We start from the raw sequence: 21,004 nt of genomic DNA, 5'->3' as shown, positions 1-21,004 counted from the left end.
CGGCAGGTTTAATTAGCCATAAGCTTTCGTGGACTGTAGCCCATTTCTTCAAATATGTAAAAGATCATTTCTTCAGACAGACATTAAAGGCAATATCTAGGCCTCTGAAAAAGTGGGCTACAGTTTGTGAAAGCTTTTTTAAAAAGTTCTTTTAAAGTTCTCAAGGAACCACATGACGCTTGGAGATATTTTTTTCCTGCAAAGGATTAATATAGTTACTCTCCTGTATTTTTTTTTTTAAATCTGGGTTCCTGTCCCTTTTTCAAGGCAGCTAATTAGCACAATAAAAACATTTTCCTGTGTGGTATGGCTTTCTAGATGTTGAACCATAATTCTCATCTTGGAATTGTGTGAAGCTCCTGTTTTCTGAACGGCCAAAGAGGGTTAGTCCAAATCTGCAGTGCAGAGAGAATGTTCCCCTAAGATTGAATATCCCACAGTCAGCGCATTATGGAAGTGCTCGAATAGGCCTATCCTCCTCCTGCTGGTAGCACGGGGGGGGGGGAGGGAGAGATGGTGTTGTTATGAGCTACACTGCCCAAGACTGATGGAGGTAGCAGATCAGCATCATCACATAGTATGCATTCCTATCAAAAATTATTAAATGGCAGGAGCCTTTTGAATGTGCTTGTATTAGAGTAAGAACATTCCAGATAACATGTCTGACGAAAGACGGAGGAACTAATGCTAAATTTCAAGAGGTCACAAGGAGACTGAATTACAATATCTGTCCATGCTATTATATGTGGAGCATATGGACATCAGTGTTAGCAGGATGTCTGTTATTACAGAATAACCTAAGAGAAGAGGTTTTAAAAGCTGCTGTATCAATCAAAGCAAACAGTCAGCAGCAGCAAACCACCTTAGAATCATCAATTTCTCACAACCAACTCTTTAAGGAAACCACACCAATTCACAACCGAGAAGGACTTGCCATTTAGGCCTTTCCCATAAAAGAGACAGGTCGCATATAACACAAATTATTGCTTACAAGTTTCGCCCCTATTCCCACAATAGTTGCTGTTGTGTAGCCTGCATAATTAACTTGTAAACCGCCCAGAGAATGCTTTCAGCGCTATGAGGCAGTATATAAGCCGCATGCTTGGCTTTGCTTTGTTGTACTCCAGACCTGGGCAAAGTGAGGCCTGAGGGCCACATACGGCCCGCGAGCCGCTCCTGTCAGGCTCCCTAGACATCAAAACCATTTATAGCTTTTTGTCTAAAGTTGATCAGTTGCTTATCTTTAACACGCCACCAAAAAACCTCTTTAGTATTTGTGGAGATTAACAAGCATAAAATAAAAACAATCATAACATCACTGTTTCATTTTAATTTTAAGTAAAGTTGGTTCGGCCCCCAAACACAGTTCAGATTTCTCATGTGGCCCCCTATAGAAATTAACTGCCCACCCCCGTTGTAGTCGATGGTTCCTCCAGCAAACACATTCAAGGCTCAAATACGTTCCAGCAAAAGGGAGACCTACCTGGCAGGAAGTGGTAAACTGTCCCACACATGGTTTTTACCTCACAGTTGCCACTGTACATTGCTTCAATAAAATATACAAACAAGGGTGTGAAAGCTGACAGGAAAATATTTGTTTGAAATGTGATGCTAGAGAAGAGCTTTGCAGATACCCTGGCCTAGAAAGACAAACAAGTGGGTCCTACAGCCTATCAAGCCTGAACACTCTCTGGAGGTAAAAAAAAAAAAATATGTTGAAACTGAGGCTGTCCTATTTGGGGCACATCATGAGGAGGCAAGATTCTCTGGAAAAGACAATAATGCTGGGAAAGGTTGAAGGCAGCAGGAAAAGAGGGAGACCAAATACAAGATGGATTGACTCCCCAAAGGAAGCCACAGGCTTGAGTTTGCAAGAGTTTAGCAGGGCAGCGGAGGAGGACATTTTGGAGATGGCTCATTCATGGCACTGCCATGCGTCGGAGGCAACTTGTGGTAAGAAATGGCGAAACTGCAGTACTGTATAATTAGAAGTTTGGCTGGGGGCCAGGGGGCGGAGAGCACTGTGACAAACCCAGACCTACTGGGATATGCCACACGTTAACTAAGCTGCCACCAACCATTCCCTGTAAGAAGTCACACAGACCAGGGATGGATTTTTAAACAAATAAAAAGAATAAGGTTTATTTAAATACAACACACAGGAAAATAAAATGATCAGGTGAATAAGATAAAGTAACGTGGCTTATTCTCATTCATACATGCATACAGTTTGGTTCACACAGAACCCTTAACTTGAAGCACAGACCCTGAACCTATCAGTTCTGGCTGACCAACAGACACCTGAACCTATCAGGTTGGTACTCTGACACACAGTAGTACCCTGTCTGACACACAGACTCCCACACCAGCTTCTTCTTCCCAGCTGCTGCTTCTTCACATCCCAGCGTCTCCTGAACTTCACCACACAGGCTTCACATATATATACAGTACAGCCCCTCCTCCTGATGTCCCGCCTTCCACTCCCCATAGGATGGAACTTTCCCTCCAAACCCATGACAGACAGGTAACATCAGTGCTGTATGTAACACCTCCCCTCTTTATAAGTTGTTTTGTAGGGGGAAAGCTAAGGTGCTTTTTCCCAAAAAACAACCTGGATAAAACACACAACAACAGTTATACATACCATATCATACTTACTTATACTTACATTCTAAGTTAACCATATCAATTAGGCATTTAAACATTTACCATATACATTACATCAATTTACCTTTATTCATACAAACCAAGTTCAAAAAACAGGTACATTTAACTTTGTGTCATCAATACATATACATAGTCCATGTTTCTTTCGCCGTCTTCATTCTTCAGGTCTTCTTGACAAGGCGTCAGCAACACAGTTCACTGACCCTCTGACCACCTTCACTTCAAAGTCATAGTCCTGTAGGTTTAAAGCCCACCTCATAAGTTTACTATTGTGGGTTTTCATTGTCTTTAACCATTGCAGTGGTGAATGGTCAGTGCACAGAACAAAATGTCTTCCCCAGATGTAAGGCTTGGCCTTCTGGATCGCGTAGACTATGGCCAAACACTCCTTCTCCACGGTTGCCAAATGTCTCTCACCTTTTTGAAGTTTCCTACTCAGGTAGGACACTGGATGCTGGTCACCATTCTCATCCTCCTGGCACAGAACTGCTCCTACCCCGCTGTTAGACGCATCGGTGTAGATGATGAACTCCCGGTCGAAGTCTGGAGCCCGCAGCACAGGATAGTTGATTAACGCCTCCTTCAACCTCTGGAACGCCTCCTCACAGTCGCTGGTCCACGGGATGCGGTCATCAGCCTTCTTCCTCGTCAGATCGGTCAGCGGAGCCGCAATCTCGCTAAACCTCGGGATAAACTTTCTGTAGTAGCCCACCAACCCAAGAAATGATTTGACCTTTTTCTTGGTGTTGGGTCTAGGCCAATCACGAACAGCTTCTATTTTGGCCTCCAGGGGTTTTATCATTCCTCCCCCTACCATGTGACCCAAGTATTTTATTTCTGGGCTACCCAGCTGACACTTGCTGGCCTTTACTGTTAGCCCTGCTGCACTTAACCTCTGCAGCACTAACTCCAGGTGTATCAGGTGATCTTCCCAGGTATTACTGAAGATCCCTATGTCATCAATGTAGGCCACTGTAAAGTCACTGAGCCCTGCCAAGGTCTGGTCCATCAGCCTTTGGAATGTGGCTGGTGCATTTCTGAGACCAAAGCTCAGGACTCGAAACTCATAGAGACCAAAAGGGCTGCAAAAGGCAGTCTTTTCTTGATCCCTGGGATCAATTCTTAATTGCCAATATCCCTTTACCAGGTCCAATGATGAGATGAACCGACAACCCCCTATGGTTTCAATCAGGTTGTCTAGCCTGGGCATTGGGTAGGCATCAGGAGTGGTTACACGGTTTAATTTCCTGTAATCGACACAAAACCTAATGCTCCCATCAGGCTTGTCCACAAGGACTATCGGAGAGGACCAAGGACTAGAAGAGGGGACGATTATGTTCTCCCTAAGCATCTCGTCCAACTCCTTCCGCACCTTGTCCCTATAGGGTCCCGTTACTCGGTATGGGGATACTGCCTGCGGGGGTGCATCCCCTGTGTGGATCCGATGCATCACTCCCTTCACTATCCCCGGCTTGTTGGAAAACACCTGTTGATATTTACTAAGCAGCATTTTTAGTTCTTGCTGCTGGTCTTGGGTGAGTGCAGGACTGATCTTTACCTCCTCTGGGTTGTATTTTACTTCCCCTCTACCCTCCCAGAAGGGTAATTCAGCTTCCTCACTCTCAGCTGCTTTTATCGCAAATAGAACCCTCTGTTCCCCTCTGTAGTAGGGTTTTAGGGCATTCACATGAACCACCCTCCTTGCTTGGTTCTCCTCCTGCTCTATAAGGTAGTTCAGGTCTGACATCTTGGAAATGACCCTATATGGTCCTGCCCATTTGAGCTGCAGTTTATTCTCTCTGCAGGGCCTAAGCCAAAGCACTTCCTCCCCTGGGTCAAAGTGCCTCTCTCTAGCTTTGTGGTCATACCATGTTTTCTGTCTGACCTTCTGAGCTTGCAGGTTTTCTGCTGCCAGCTCTAGATTTCTCTGTAGGTCATTCATCAAGGTGTCTATGTATGTCACAACGTCTTGTGGGTCATCCTGGGTGATCTGCTCCCAATTTTGTTTGATCAAATCAAGGGGCCCTTTCACCCTTCTCCCAAATAAAAGTTCAAATGGACTGAACCCGGTACTGGCTTGTGGCACTGATCGATAAGCAAACAAAAGGGATTGCAGCTTCTGGTCCCAATTGTTTGGATTCTCTGCCAAGTAAGCCCTAATCATGCGCATTAGAGTCCCATTGAACTTTTCAGTTAACCCATTACTTTCAGGATGATAGGCAGTAGTTTCCTTGTGCTTAATTCCACAGATTTGCCATAAGCGTTTCATGAGCTTCGATGTAAATGATGCTCCCAAATCTGTGATTATTTCTGAGGCAAATCCCATCCTGGACATATACCCCACCAAGGCATCTGCCACTGTGTTAGTTTCAATGTTAGTCAAGGGTATGGCTTCAGGGTACCTCGTGGCATGGTCCACAATTGTGAGAATGAACCTGTTCCCCCTCTTTGTGGCCCTGGGCAAAGGTCCCACAATATCCACCCCTATGCATTTGAACGGAGTGTCAATCACAGGCAAAGGGCACAACTTTGCTTTGGTCCTGTCGCGGCTATTCCCCTGCCTTTGACACACATCACATTGTTTACAGAACTCCCTGATCTGCTTCCCTATGTCAGGCCAGTAAAAATTCTGTGTGATTCTCTGCTGTGTTTTGTTCACCCCTAAGTGTGCAGCAAACATGTCAGAGTGCCCCCTTTGTAAGATCATGGGGCGATACTTTTCAGGTACCACTAGCTGACTCCTGATCCCATCTCCCCCTTTTGAGGTATTCCTCAGGGTTTCTCTATATAAAATCCCCTTTTTCTCCAGAAATCTCACTGGGGTTTCAGGTGTTAGCTGGGCGTCAGTCACCTGTTCAAAACACTTCTGGAGAGTGGCGTCTGCCTTTTGCTCCTGTCCAAATCTGCTGTCTGTGGTTAAGGTTTCCACCACAGCTTCTGAACTCCCCCCACCTGCTTCCGTCTCTGGCTCATCATTACCCCCCTGAACTGTCCCCGTGGTGGCTTGTGAACGTGTAATCACTAGCACCCGTTTCACATGTTCAGCCAGGTCATTTCCCACGAGCACGGCTGCTGGCAGAGTCGATGAAATTGCTAGCCGCCAAACTCCCCTCCAGCCTTGAAAGTTCACAGGTACCTCTGCTATTGGCAGTGAGATTATCTGCCTCTCAATCCCTGCCACCTTCATGCTCTCATTTGGGATTACATACTCCCTAGGAATAATATCTGGATGGCACAGGGTCACCTGGGAACAAGTGTCCCGCAGCCCCCGATACTGACGGTCAAGTATTCCTACGTCCACCCCTGCTGTCTCAAACAACTGGGAATCTGTCCTCACCAACAGGCAGCGCCTGACTTCTACAAGAGGACCATTTTCCTCAGCCTGATCAGCAGATGTAGCTGTTCCAGATTGAGTCGCCATGGCAACAGGCTCCCTCAGTGACAATGAGCCTTGCTCTTTCTGGACACAGAACACAGCTTTTGGCTTGGTTCCACTAGAATCCTGAGGCACAATTCCTTTTAGCTGCTTTAATTTCTCACACTCTGAGATTAGATGGCCCTTTCCCTGACAGAAATAACATTTTCTGGCGTATTTTGAGTCTTTCTCATCTTGTTTTGGTTTTCCCTCCAAAATCTGAGGTCTTGGTTTCATGTCTGAGGGCTTCCCTTCACCATGGGCCCCTCCCCCTTGCTGGCTTTTCCCTGGTCCCTGAGAGTACTTGCTGTAGGTTTCTTTGGGTTTACCTACAGATTTCTCCTCACCTAAGGGCTTTCTTATCTGGTGAATAAAATCTGCAATCTCGGCGGCTTCTGCCACAGATTTTGGTTTCCTTTCCCTCACCTGGAATTTCAATTCCCCATGCAGGACTGAATAGAACTGCTCCAGCGCTATCACATCTTTAAGCTGTTGAAAGGTCTCTGTCCCCTCCTGAGATAGCCATTTCTCAAGCAGCCTCACCAATTGGGCCCCCACTTGGGTAAAAGTCTGCTCTGGCTTTTTGGTGATTGACCTAAATCTTTGTCTCAGCTGTTCCGCATTTATCCCATGTCTTGCAAACACCAGTTTTTTAAACTCTGCAAAATCTTTCATCAGTTCCTCAGGCATCTCGGCATAGACCTCAGCCAGGCTACCACTGATTAAAGATCGCATGATGGTCATCTTCTCAGTTTCCCTCACTGAGAAGTCCACAAACGCTCTTTCCACTAAGGACAAGAACACCTCAGGACAATCTCCCTTGTGGTACACAGGGAATTTCTTCAGGTCAGCCTTAGACAATTGGCCTCCCTCAGAATCCCTATTGTTATTATTATTCTGGTTCATCATTTCCAATTTCCTTAATTCAAACGCCATCCTTTCTTTTTCCAGAGCAATTTTCTCTCTCTCCATTCTTTCTTCCCTCTCCATTCTCTCTCTCTCTCTCTCTAATTCAAATTGCCGCTGTTTCTCTCTTTCCCTTTCCTCCATTTCCCTCACCCTCAGTTCATGCTGTTGGGCTATGAGTATTTTTCTGAGTTCTGGGTTTTGTTCTCCCGTGCTGTCACCTTGCACTGAGCCAAATTCATCCTCAGAACCTTGGTCTACCTGGGGGTCTTTCACTTCACCCATTTCTGCCATCTGGCTTCGAGTCAAGGGCATAATCCCCCCTCAGAACAGGCTGCTTTAAAAAGTCAAGCCTCAAAATAAAACGACCACTTTTTTTCTCTTTTGCCTCAGAACCAGCTTTCTATAGATTGCTGCTGTTCTTCAGCACTACTTGCAACTGTAGCGAGTTTGAGTCTACCCCCCTCTGCTGGGCCTCTCAGCAGGCAGGCTAGATCACTGCTGTTTCACAGTTTTGCCTCAGCTTTTTCCCGCCAAAACAGGCTGCCTCAGAGCACTCTAATCTAGTCTCCCCAGTTGGCACGTTCTTCCACTAGCGCACCTCCCCGTGAGGTACACCTAGAAGATTACCTACGCGCCTCAGATTGTCCCTGACTAGACCCCCCTTGCTCTGGGCACACTTGCCAAGGCTTTGCTGGACCGCTGGACAACTGGACCAGTCGTATCCCACACGCTGGACACCAATCAATGTGACAAACCCAGACCTACTGGGATATGCCACACGTTAACTAAGCTGCCACCAACCATTCCCTGTAAGAAGTCACACAGACCAGGGATGGATTTTTAAACAAATAAAAAGAATAAGGTTTATTTAAATACAACACACAGGAAAATAAAATGATCAGGTGAATAAGATAAAGTAACGTGGCTTATTCTCATTCATACATGCATACAGTTTGGTTCACACAGAACCCTTAACTTGAAGCACAGACCCTGAACCTATCAGTTCTGGCTGACCAACAGACACCTGAACCTATCAGGTTGGTACTCTGACACACAGTAGTACCCTGTCTGACACACAGACTCCCACACCAGCTTCTTCTTCCCAGCTGCTGCTTCTTCACATCCCAGCGTCTCCTGAACTTCACCACACAGGCTTCACATATATATACAGTACAGCCCCTCCTCCTGATGTCCCGCCTTCCACTCCCCATAGGATGGAACTTTCCCTCCAAACCCATGACAGACAGGTAACATCAGTGCTGTATGTAACAAGCACAACTTACATCATTACTTTTTCTGACTGGGAAAACATGGAACTCTCACCAGCCATAACTATTTTGGTATTTAGAACCAATGCAGGGAATTCGGGCCCAATCCAAAGTGCTTATTTTGACATATAAAGCCCTAAATGGCTTAGGACCTGGTTACCTAAAAGGGGAGCGCCTTCTTCCATACGAGCCTGCCCGTCCTCTAAGATCCGGCCAGGAGGCCCTTCTGAAGATGCCATCCCTGAAAGAGGCGAGGGGGATGGCATGCCAAAATAGGGCCTTCTCGGCTGTTGCCCCACAACTTTGGAATGCCCTCCCTATAGAGATCTGCCTGGCTCCGACACTTTTGGCTTTTCAGCGCTAGGCAAAGAACTTTCTGTTTAGCCAGCATTTTAATTAAATAGTATCCTTTAGCTGGCCATATGAGCAGTAGGATTTATTAATATTAATGTTTTAATGATTGTTTTAAATATAGGATATTATTTTAATATTGCCTATTTTTAATGGTTTTAATGGTTTTAAAGTTTTAATATTGTTGTACGCCACTCGGAGACCACTGACAATGGTGCAGCTAAAAAAAATATCTTGTAAATAAATAAATAAATAAAATCCGAAAGAGTTGGGGCAAGGGGCGTTCGTCCCTGCATCTTTGAACAGGCTACATTATACACCTTAAAAAAAACCTCTAAAAGAGTGGTTCTCAACCTTGGGTCCCCAGATGTTTTTGGATTAAAACTCCCAGAAATCCTGGCCAGCAAAGCTTGTGGTGAAGGCTTCTGGGAGTTTCGTCCAAGAACGTCTGAGAACCCAAGGTTGGGAGCCATTGCTTAATAAATTTAGTGAAGATGTGGTTAGTATCATTTTCAATGTGGTGTTCTTACCCATGAGCTGCCAGGAATCCCAGACTGGAAGGGCTGACTTTATCATTATAGATGACAAGCTCCATATTCTTGCTGCATCCGTCACCCAGACAGCCAGGTCTGTGCTCTTTAACAATCCACCATTCGGGCACATGACTTAAAAATTCCTTGGTAGGCAGCTGCTGCAATGTAATGGTTATATTTCGGAAGAACGCCATCTTGTCTATGTCCTTCGGCGTGCTGGAATGAGCTGTGCAAATCATAATGATGAGTCAATGAGCTGATGGGCACCCCGTGGTAAGTCAGCTACCCAACCCATCCAATTTTGTCCATAGGAGGCGCTGGGATCTCACCTAGAATACTGGAGGAGCTCCTGTTTCCATAATAGAGGACCATGGGAGGGAGGGTAGAAGGATTGTCTAAATCCTAAATGCATTTATTTATTGCAATGTTCATAGCCAGAGGCACATCAATCCAGCCAGCAAAAGGTTTAGCATGACCACTGCTGCTGAAAGCTTGTTTGCTGGTCTCAGCAGGCAGCTCTGATGAAGGCTGCTTTATCTGATGTAATGATGCTGCTTCTGCAAATTTTACAAAGTCTGGGAAAACTAGAAATTCATCAACAATATGCACCTAGTGGGTTAGACAAATGTCTATCCTGCAGACATCAGCTGATAGTTATGCTATGAATTCTATCCTTATTTACTATGGGAGGCAAGGTTGTGGTTGTGGGACTGGGAGTTACTGACAAGATTTCAAGGTAGCACAGTTTTGTTGTAGGACGGTAGAGTGTTTTGTAGCCATCTTGCAGTCCACTCCAGTGTTGCCCAGGTGTGTTGGCACGTGGACATTTTGTAGGAAGATGCATGAGAAGGGTTGTGAGGTTGACTGAGGTAGTAATATAGTTTATTAAAGAAGAGACAGCCTTTATATGGGATGTCAGCAAAAACAGAGGAGGAGAGGGGTGGAGAGATAAAACATTGCGGCATTTTTAAAGTTTGAGAAGGTTGGCAGAGACGCCGGCTGTGGGCCATATTCTTCTGTAAGTTCTGCTAGCAAATTTAAAGAGAAGAAAAGGATCACACAGAGAGAGGAAGGCAAAATGTTGTGGCACTTCAACAGATATATATTTCAGTGTCAGCTGACACAAGGAAAAAAACGGATTCTGATCCACAGAAGATCATCCTGAAATAAATGTGTTACTCTTTGAAGTGCCACAATATTTTGCCTCTCTCTATATATATTCTTTTCTTCATTTTGACTTCCATGTTGGGGGAGCTCATTATGCTTCTTTGCTTTCTGTACTAGTACAATTTCTGAGGATTTTCCGCACACTGTTTGAAGGCTTCTCAATGTCTGTTATGCTAAGCATGGAAGCACCCAGACTAGGAAAACGCACAGGGGTTTTCTAGAGGCACACACTGCATGTGTGGATCACACGCTCGTACTATTGTGCAACTTTGCCTGCCACCTCCTTGGAAAATCAGTCATCTGTTATAATGAGACTGGGTGTAAGGACTGGATTCATGTTGCTTATCCCCACTACTTATGTCAATGGTCAGCACAGTAAAATCTGAGCAAAATCCCAAATTTTGTGCCAAGTATCAGTTCTGAGTTTATGTGTTGCAATCCTGCAGTTAATAAGGATTTTGTTTTGCATCCCTGCAGCATATTTGTGATGCCCGGCCTTTATTTGCATCCTATCTCAGTGCAAATTTGAATATTATTCACTAGTATGCACATTGCTTCACTTACCAACTTGCAACCGATGTGCCATTTTAGCTTCTGCTCCACCTGTAGCTCTTACATATCTTGGTAGAACACCAGGAAGTAGCCTGGGGACAGGAAAAGGATAATCTTGGTGAAGCTTAAGTTCTTCCTACAATATTTACAGGCATCAAGACCAATACAAAGGCTATGTTTATAATTCACATCTATATCCCAACTACGTTCCAGTAGCTCAGGGGTTATTTCACTTGACCCTTGAAATAGTCTTAAGAGACTGGGGTTGACTTACCTACAACCATCTTGTAAGCTTACAACGCTGATGTAAGACCACTGTGCTGGCTCTTCACACCTCACTTGCATATCACAAAAGGCCACGTCCAAGACTGGCAACAGTGGATTGAGTAACACAACCATCCCACTGGAGGGCAGCAGCAGCGAACACCTAGATGTTCCTCCTAAGCTCTCTAACCATTCCCCTCTGTTCAAGGACAGTGCTGAGAGTGTCATGTGATCTGTTCTGCTAAATTGGTCACCTGAGCTGCCCTCAGTTGGGACAGTAGGATGTTATCATTATCACTATTGAAGTGAAACTGAACTGGCTTCCCAGTCAGCTTCTTTATGCAGAATGTGCTTCAGGCAGAAAAATATCCTGGGCCAACCCTGGATGCATTAACTTAGGTTGCAAAGTTTTATATCTCTTATCTGGAAGCAAGCCCCACTGACTTTGACAAATCTTAGTTGTTGTTATGTTCTGTCAAATCGGAACTGACTTAATAAGACCCTAAACAGGTTTTCAATGTAAGTGAGATATTTAAGGAGTGGTTTTACCCGTTCCACTTTCTCAGTGAGCTTCCATGGCTGAGCAGGGATTTGAACTCTGGTCTCCGGAGTCCTAGACCATCATTTAAGCAGAAGTAAGAAGACTTACTTCTGCTTAAATATGTATAAGACTGCACATCTAGGGGTCAGGTACAGGAAAGTTGAGCTAAAAATGGTCAAAACCTAAAAAGCTGCAGAGTACAGCTGTACTAAGGCAATATAAAATAGCTTTTCAGCGAACTGATTGATAGTCTGTAAGAATAACAACTTTACTTGTTAATGGTGCAACACTAAAAAGATTTACAAGGAGAAAAACACAAATGAGTGCAGTGAAAATTAATTCTGAGTAAGCGTGTAGGGTTGCCTTATATGTCTTCTAGGCCAGATACGCTACAACTAAAAAAGAATAGGGAAGTGTGTGATATAAAAGAAGGCATGCAAATAACAGTTTTAAACGAGACACAAACTCAACAAGTCTAAGGGCTCAGTTACACAGGCAATTTGATTTGATATGATTTTGAACGTTATTTACTTCTATGTAGAGTTATGTGGTATAAAAGGTGGAGTGCTTATCCATGCTGAGAATTACTGCCAACTAGAAACAAAAGAGGGAAAAAGGCCACAATTAAGTAAGTGAGGTGTAAAACTTAAAAAAAAATTAATGGGGGGAGGAGCATGGTGCCCATTCTGCCCCAAATCCACACAGGCACTTATTAAATTGACCAGAGCATTCAGATGCACAAAACCAAATTGGATTGAAGCGATTTAGGGATCAAGGTATTTTATAAAGGCCCTGCTTGCTGAGTGAAAAAAGAAACTCACAAAAAAAATCAATTTTGTGCATGCATCAATTGCCTGGGAACTTTTAAATCAATAATGCTCAAATGTGGCTCTTGTGGCCAGTGTGACCACAGCCTAAATCAGGCTTGTCCAACCTGCGGCCCGAGGGCCGCATGCAGCCCAGGTCAGCTCATAATGCGGCCCAGCGCAACTTTTTATTTTTAAAGAAATTCCAAAGTTTCAAGTTACACTGCTGGTGCTTGGGGTCGGAATGTGTCCGGGGCATGTCACAACAGTAGAGGGGGCGAGAGGGAAGGAAGGAAGGAGTGGGAGGGGAGGGGACAGGGGGCTGCATGACTGCATTGCGCTGTCCCCATCAATAGGTGGACCCCCTCCCAGCCCCATAAAGCCACCGGAGTCAAAGCTGGCAGCCTCTGCTGTCTGAGATCGCAGCTGCCGGTAAGCGCGCTTGGAGCGGGGCTGCGGAGGATGGCTAGGGCTGCACCCCCCATGCGGCCCAAACCAAATTTATGTGCGGCCCAAACCAAATTTTCATCTTCTAATGTGGCCCAGGGAAGGTGAAAGGTTGGACACCCCTGGCCTAAATTGAGTTTTCAGTCATGACTACCAACTCGCAGTCCAGATTTGGCACTCAGTCCAGCTGAACATTTCACATGTGTCATTTCCCAAGACATACTCCAAAACAAGTAGTCTGTCACCAGAATCCTGTTTGGTATTTGCATGACATTTGCATAACTCGCTGCAGTTAATTAATGAGGTGGCAAGACACATCTTTGCCATGTGCCTGGTCACATGCACAATTGTGCAACTATAATGTTCCCCCAGCACCTGATCAATTAGCTATGATTGACCAAAGTAAATTAAGCAAACGTAACACCAAAGCTAACAGCAATATGGTCTCAGCCTGTATTTTTAATTTCCTTGTTGCTTCTCTGGAAAAGTGATTTATTTGGACCACAAAGTGGCTACACTGGCTGGGAAGTTATGGTCCAAATAAATGATGTTTCCAAGTGATGCAAGATTGAGCAGGAGCTCAGATGGATTTGCAAAACAGTTACAGGAATTTGCAGAAGAGGATAAAAGTCCTAATCAGCAACGATCAGTTGTGATAGTTAAATGAATATCTATGTGCTGGGATGTTGTATTTCTTAATATTATATGCTACAAACATACACAATAAGAGGGGGTTATTACAGGCCTAGAGGATAATGACCACTGAAAGTAGCAATAACACAATAATAAAACAAAATACTGACACTGGTTCTGTCTTGGTTCCCAAAAGCATTTGAATTATTTGCTCCCGTATTTCCTTCTCTTCATACTGCACGGTGTGTACACCAGATGCTTCAGCATTCTTCACCAGAGAGGCATTCCTGATTTAATAAAGACATGAGAATCCGCAGATGCCATTGGAGGTGAGCAGTAGGAAAAAGCAACTCTCTGTGTATCCTCTGTTAAGTGCATTCCATGTCTCTATGGCCAGCAGAGGTTTATTGTGATGGCTTGTATTTGGCTGGTATTTGACAAATTGTCCTAAAAATGTCAACATCCGGGCCAATACATTTTATGAGGCCATCTTAAAGGCCACCAATACTGGGCAAGTGTTGAGTTCTCCAGAACTCTTTACCAAGCAAGGTAGTAAACAAACCAAAATTTTGTGGGAAGGAGAAAGAAGTGGGTATGAGTGGAATGGCTTGAGTTCAAATCACAGAATCTGTACTTGTTTGCAGATGTCATAGTTGGAACATCAGAGCTTGCAACATTATCCTGGAAATTTAGCTTGTCTTGCTTGTCGGCTGAAATCCTGTTGCGCAGTTACACAGAAGGTGCAGCTTTCCTCTGGTAATTGCCTTAAGTTGAGAAATCTCGTGTGTTGCATGCTGACTTGTGTGACTTGGCATGCAGCTGATAAGGCCTTCATTTATGGAAGTTCACTGCTAAAAGCAATGCTTTTGTATAACCGCACAACAAGTTTGAGGCCCTTGTTTGACTGGTATCCAAATCATTATCATTGTTGGTTCTACACACATAACTTATTTCATGATGCATTATAACATGCCACTGTTAACCTGTTCCCCCTTTTGAACACCAAGTTCAAAAGGTTCCCCTTTCCCAAGCCTGGTGGAGACACTGCCAATTACCTTTTCTCTCCTAAAAACTGACCTTGGGTTGTCTTTTGAACTGCAGAACTAGAGCACTAAGGCTTTCTGGGTAATATAGAGAGTATTCGCGAAGGTTTTCACGGCCGGGATCTGATGGTTGTTGTGGGTTTTTCAGGCTCTTTGGCCGTGTTCTGAAGGTGGTTCTTCCTAACGTTTCGCCTGTCTCTGTGGCCGGCATCTTCAGAGGACAGCACTCTGTGCTCTGGTCCTCTGAAGATGCCGGCCACACAGACAGGTGAAACGTTAGGAAGATCAACCTTCAGAACACGGCCAAAGAGCCCAAAAAAATCCACAACAACCACTATACAGAGTGCTCCAGAAATTACAGCAAGAGGCATTTCAGATACAGTGGACCCTTGACTTACAGATGGCTCGACTTACAGACTTTTCGAGTTACAGACTTCTCTGGCCGCAAAATTTAGATTCGACTTGCAGACGGAGAATCGACTTACAGACCAGAAAAAAACCCAAAATGGAACAAAAATAGAATAAAAACTGCCAGTTATGGGATTAATCGGTTTTCAATGCATTGTAGGTCAATGGAGACTCGACCTACAGACTTTTCGACTTGCAGCCACCATTCCAATATAGATTAATTCCGTAAGTAGAGGGTCCACTGAAATAGCCATAGTCATCCAGTTATTAAAATAATTAGATTTAAAACTATTGTAGAATGATCAAGAAAGAGGGATAATCAATTAATATTTAACTGATTACTGTATCTTCAATCTCTGGAAAGAAAAAAATGTGCCTAGTAAACAGAACCACAAAACTGAGGAACTCAATTGGGTTGAACATAGTACAGTATACCTGAGAAGAGTCCAATGGAAGCTGATATAGATTACAGAGGAGTTGGACAGTTCAGCTATCATAGCCTTCCGACTTGCGGGACTGATATTCCACAGCAGGCTTGCGTGGCCTTTTATTTTAGCAACAACAATGTCATCTGGGCTGTAGTTGACTATAAATTGCATGGCAGACTAGAGATAAATAAATGCAGAGGGAGGTTTAAAGTATCAAGTTAGAAAGAACCAGGAAAAAACTGTGTGGTCCCCAAAGATTATGCAATGTAAGTGTGAGCGACGCCTTTGATTGGACCACTAAAAATCAAACAATCTGCAAGCTTTTATGGAGAAAATTCCACATCTACAGGCTTAGCACATCCCCTTTATGGAGAGCACAGAAAAAATGTACATGAGATTCCAGACATTGGTAGTACGTGGCTGTGAGAGTTAACGTCAGTTCTCTCAAGGCGAGATATCAAGCTAAATTTGGAATTTCAGCATCCCTCTCCTAGGACCAAAAGGCAGCCAATTACTCTGTGATTGCCCCTCCAAAACACACACACACACACACACACACACACACACACACACACACACACACACACACACACACACACACACACACACACACACACACACACACACACACACACACACACACATGTTGCCTGCTTTGAAACCCCAGTTTCTTATTTGCCAAAGGAGTGAACACAGAGATTATATAAATCTTTAGCACAAACCAGGGTTATAATTTGCTTTAGTAGCAAAGACAGAAAGAACTGCTTTTGCTTCTAGCCAGATTCAGCTTTACCCTGCTTTTAGAACCATTTGCATTAAATTGCATTTAAATTAGATCTCATGTTACTATGGCAAAAACAAATGGAAATGGTTTCAAAAGAGTCTGAAGACAGTTACGGATCTTCTTATATCAGTCTTCAGGCGTCATCATGAAAACCAAACAGCATAGGAGACACAGGGGGTGTTAACTGATGAGATTATCCAGCCTTCCAGCAACAACTAAACTCTATCAGTAGTAAGTGGAAAGCAGAGAAATATTTCAAGTACAAATATCTACGCTGTTTCATTAGCTAAGTAGCCAGCCTAGGACTACCAGAAAAACTTGGTTAGATAACTAATCCCAAGTAGGAATTGCACATCTAAGCCTCTGATATGTTTATGCTAATAAGTAAACTGGGCCTGTTAGCATATTAGCATAAACATATCAGAGTCTTAGATGTGCAACTCCTACTTGGGATTAGTTATGAAACAAGGGGTGTTTGAAGTGACAAGCACAGGACCAGTTATGAGTCATCCTGTTTTGTCTAGACACTTTGGTCTACCCTCATTTGAACCAGAAATGATCAAATCAGGGACCTATTCAGGAACCTGCTCAGAGTGTCAGAGTTCAGCCTTGGGATGAAATAAAATTAGTATATGTGGGATACTTATTTCTTCCCACCAGTGCTGAATAATCACAAGTAGCTTTCCCCAATGGACTGCATTATTTTCTTAAGTCCTGCATCTTGCATCCAGAACCGATGACTGCTAGCAGGTCTGATAGTATCAATAGAAGGAATTCCTAGCAATACATGCTATATGAGCCTCTTTAATTTAAAATACTTACAGGATGAAGAGCATACTGGCTGGTGAGTTCATTATAGGCTACATGAGAGAAAGGGACCAGATTGTGCTGCTGAGCACTCATGGTAAATAAGGACTAAGAAGAAGAAGAAGAAAAGAGAGAGAAAGAGAGAGAGAGACGATCTGTATTATAAACAGTGCCTCAATTCCTTCAAACATTCTTCATAGCACTGGGTTTCTAGACATTTTATCATCTTGGTTGCCCTCTTCTGGACACATTCCAGCTTGTTAATAGCATTCTTAAACAGTGGTACCCAGAATGGGACACAATATTTGAGGTGGGGTCTGACCAAAACAGAAGAGACTGGTACTATTACTTCCCTTGATCTGGACACAATACTTCTGTTGATGGAGTCTAGTCTTGTATGCCATTGTTTTGCTGATGCGTCACCCTGTCGACTCATGTTTAAATTGTAGTCTGCTAAGAACTCCCCTGATCCTTTTTCACAGGTACTACTGTGGAGCCAGCTATTACTTGTTGTATAGTTGTGTTTCAGAAGAGGTAGTTGTGTTAGTCTGGGCAAGCATATTAGGCAAAAACCAAAGAAAAATAAAAGAGACAAAAACATTGTAGAACATTAAAGACTATGTAGTAATTAGTCTTTAAGGTGCCACAATGTTTTTATCTTTTTTTTAATGCTATGTATATTTGTGTATCTATTTTTTCCTGCTTAAATGCAGAGTGCTACATTTTTGTCTGCTAAAATTCATTTAGTTTTGGTCCAGTTTTCCAATTTGTTAATACTATGGAATCATAGAATAATGGAGTTGAAAGAGACCTATAGGGCCATTGAGTCCAACCCCTGCTCAATAAAGGAATAGAAATCAAAGCAGATCTGACAGGTGGTTATCTAAATTTCTCTTGAAAGTCTCCAGTGTAGCAGCACTCACTACATTCTGAGGTAACTGGTTTAATTGTCGTATTGCTCTAACAGGAAGTTTTTTCTGACATTCAACCAATGTTGTTTAATTCTTTTAAATGTTGTACTAATTTATTATTTTTGCTTTTAATGTTGTTTCTTTTACTACAGTAAGCTGCCTTGAATCCTTTTGGAGAATGGCAGCATATAAATATTTTAAATAAACAAACAAATCGAAATCTAGCTTCCTTAACTTTTACCCATTATTACATGTCCTGTCCCCTGACAGGACTGAGGATAGATCCTGCCTCTCCTCCGTATGACAACCTTTAAAATATTTGAAAATATATATTTCTGCTTAGTCTTCTTTTCTCAAGGCTAAACATGCTGAGTTCTTTCATTCTTTCCCCAAAAGCCTTAGTTTCCACTCCCCTGATCATCCTTGTTGCCCTCCTATGAATTTGGTCCAATTCGTAAGCATCCTTCTTAAAGTATGGCATCCAGAACTGGACAACGTACTCAGGATGAGGCCTTGTTGTTGGTTTTTAGTTGTTAAGTTTGTGACCCCATGGACCCAAGCACGCCAGTCCCTTCTGTCTGTATGAGACCTAACCAGTGTCAAATAGAGAGCAACTAGTACTTCACAGGATTTGGAGACTATACGCCTATTAATGCAGTCTAGAATAGCACTCTTTTGCAGTTGTATCACACTGTTGACTCACATTCAGCTTGTGCTCTACAATATTTCCAAGATCCTTCTTGCATGTAGTACTAATGAGCCATGTATCCTCCCTCTTATAATTATGCATTTGGTTTCTCTCTGTTTCTGCCTTCCAGGATATTAGCTATTCCACCCATTTTTGTGTAATCTGCAACTCTGATAACCATTTCCTGCATTTCCTCATCCAAGTCATTAATGGAAATGTTGAAGAGCCCCAGGCCCTGCGGAACCCTATGTCATCTTGAATCTTAATTCTTTCTAAAGAAATATTAGTTACCTTTGTCTGTTCAATGTTATCTGAAAAATTGATGGACATCTCATCCACACCCTCATTCAAGTTGTTTATAAGAAATTTTAAACAATGCTGGCACATTTAAGCTCCAATGTAATGAGAAATGATAGGTAAGGGCTCTTTGGGTATGACCTAGGAAGCAGGTACAAATCCAGCTAACATGAGCATTGCTTACCCTACAGCACTGGTTCTTAACCTTGGGTTACTGAGGAGTTTTGGACTGCAACTCCCAGAATCCTTCACCACCAGCTGTCCTGACTGGGGTTTCTGGGAGTTGCAGTTCAAAAGCATCCGAGTAACAAAGGTTAAGAACCACTGCCCTACAGTTTACCTGCTTGATTAAAAGAATATACTGTAATGAAACACCTATTCAAATCCCTTGCTGAAATCAAGATATACTACATCTCTAGCATCCCTCCCATTTATCAATCTTGTGATTGCATCAAAAGAAGAGGCAACATCTGTTTAGCACAACTGGTTTGTTGTTCAAACCCAACTGAACAAGCTGTAATATTAAAACTCTATTGGAATAGAAAGCCATTTGTGGCATTATAGACAAGAGAAGTGAAATTTCTGGGTAAGCAGGATAGAAACGCAGCTATATTGTGAAATGTTTCAATATTCATTAAAAAAAATCTGCCTCAGTTTTCAATGTCAACAGTGCATTCTCTCCCCTGCCCCTCATCTTACCTCATAACCACTTATAGTAATTTTGACAGATACATCCAGAGGCTGATTTGTTACTCCGGCCACTGATTTGACCAGTGACATAAGAAGCAGTGGGAACCACACAATGCAGATGAGTACAAATATAATGAAACCTCCCATCCCATACTTCACAATCATTTTCTTCTTCTGCCCAGGAGGCTTGGGATATTTCTGCAAAACATGAAAAGCTAGATGGCAAAGCAGGGCAGATACACAAATCTACGCTCAGGAAACTTAAGCTGAGAAATAGCTGTGTGAGTCTGTTTGAGTATTTCAGACCAAAAACAGCAGCAGCAACAACAAAATAAAAATTACAAATAAAATCGTTGTGACACCTTAAAAACTGTTATATTTTAATGTGAGCTTTCATGGATCAAGTCCACTTCCTCAGACTTTAGGTGAGACTATATGACTATCATATTTATACATAGCTCCGTGACCAGGTAAGGAAGCAGATTATGGCTAAAGTGTCAATGGCTCTCTGGCAGAGCAGTAGGACTTCCTGCCCAGAGAGTTTCTGGGAGTTGTAGTCCAGAAACACAAATCAGTGCAGAATGTGGTCTGCCTGTTTAGCACACAAAATACAGCAGCAAATCCAGGACTGTCCTCAAGTGAATATCCCCAAGGGAGCTCAAGATCTCTCAGAAGGGAATGAATGTTTCAGCTCCCTGAGTCTCCCTTGGCCAGTGGACACACAAGCTAAGGGATTGTAGCACTCCAAAAAAGGTACTTTCTCAAGTTCTGGCATGAGCAACTGAGCAAAGAACGATGAGTGACCTATCTCACATTTACACGTTGACTGGAATCCTGGTGCTTCGTAGATAGCAAGTTGCAATCAAAATAGGCCCACATGAAGGAGTTAAAACCCCCAATCCTCACTGGTTCAATTGGTTTAGTGTAGTGCATCTTATGGGACGTGGTGGCGCTGCGGGCTAAACCGCAGAAGCCCGTGCTGCAGGGCCAGAAGACCAAGCAGTCATAAGATCGAATCCACGCTACGGAGTGAGCGCCCATTGCTTGTCCCAGCTCCCGCCAACCTAGCGGTTCGAAAGCATTGCAAATGCGAGTAGATAAATAGGGACCACCTCGGTGGGAAGGTAACAGCGTTCTGTGTCTAAGTTGCATTGGCCATGTGACCACGGAAGATTGTCTTCGGACAAACGCTGGCTCTATGGCTTGGAAACGGGGATGAGCACCGCCCCCTAGAGTCGAACACGACTGGACAAAAAAATTTGTCAAGGGGAACCTTTACCTTTACCTAGTGCATCTTATAATGCTAAGCAACAGGACTTCAGCCATTATATTTTATGGCTATATACCTAAAAATATAAAAGCTGAATAAACCGTACTCAAAATGCTTTGAGTTAT

The 21,004-nt window shown here is 43.3% G+C and overlaps 1 protein-coding gene across 1 annotated transcript in view; it reads right to left on the bottom strand.

The window, feature by feature from the left end:
* The window catches only part of LOC110084736 (piezo-type mechanosensitive ion channel component 2), an 81,362-nt gene that overhangs the window by 3,196 nt on the left and 57,162 nt on the right, over positions 1 to 21,004 (bottom strand). Inside the window, exons 36-41 of the mRNA XM_078391744.1 lie at positions 19,619 to 19,807; positions 17,039 to 17,131; positions 15,440 to 15,609; positions 13,724 to 13,840; positions 10,875 to 10,954; positions 9,141 to 9,369 (exon numbers count right to left, since the gene is read on the bottom strand). Of these exons, the coding sequence (XP_078247870.1) occupies positions 9,141 to 9,369; positions 10,875 to 10,954; positions 13,724 to 13,840; positions 15,440 to 15,609; positions 17,039 to 17,131; positions 19,619 to 19,807 (878 nt within the window). The remainder of the gene's footprint in view (positions 1 to 9,140; positions 9,370 to 10,874; positions 10,955 to 13,723; positions 13,841 to 15,439; positions 15,610 to 17,038; positions 17,132 to 19,618; positions 19,808 to 21,004) is intronic.

This window comes from Pogona vitticeps, chromosome 4 (assembly GCF_051106095.1).
Source record: "Pogona vitticeps strain Pit_001003342236 chromosome 4, PviZW2.1, whole genome shotgun sequence".
Classification (NCBI taxonomy): Eukaryota; Metazoa; Chordata; class Lepidosauria; order Squamata; family Agamidae; genus Pogona; species Pogona vitticeps.
This window is presented reverse-complemented; position numbering and strand designations above follow the sequence as displayed.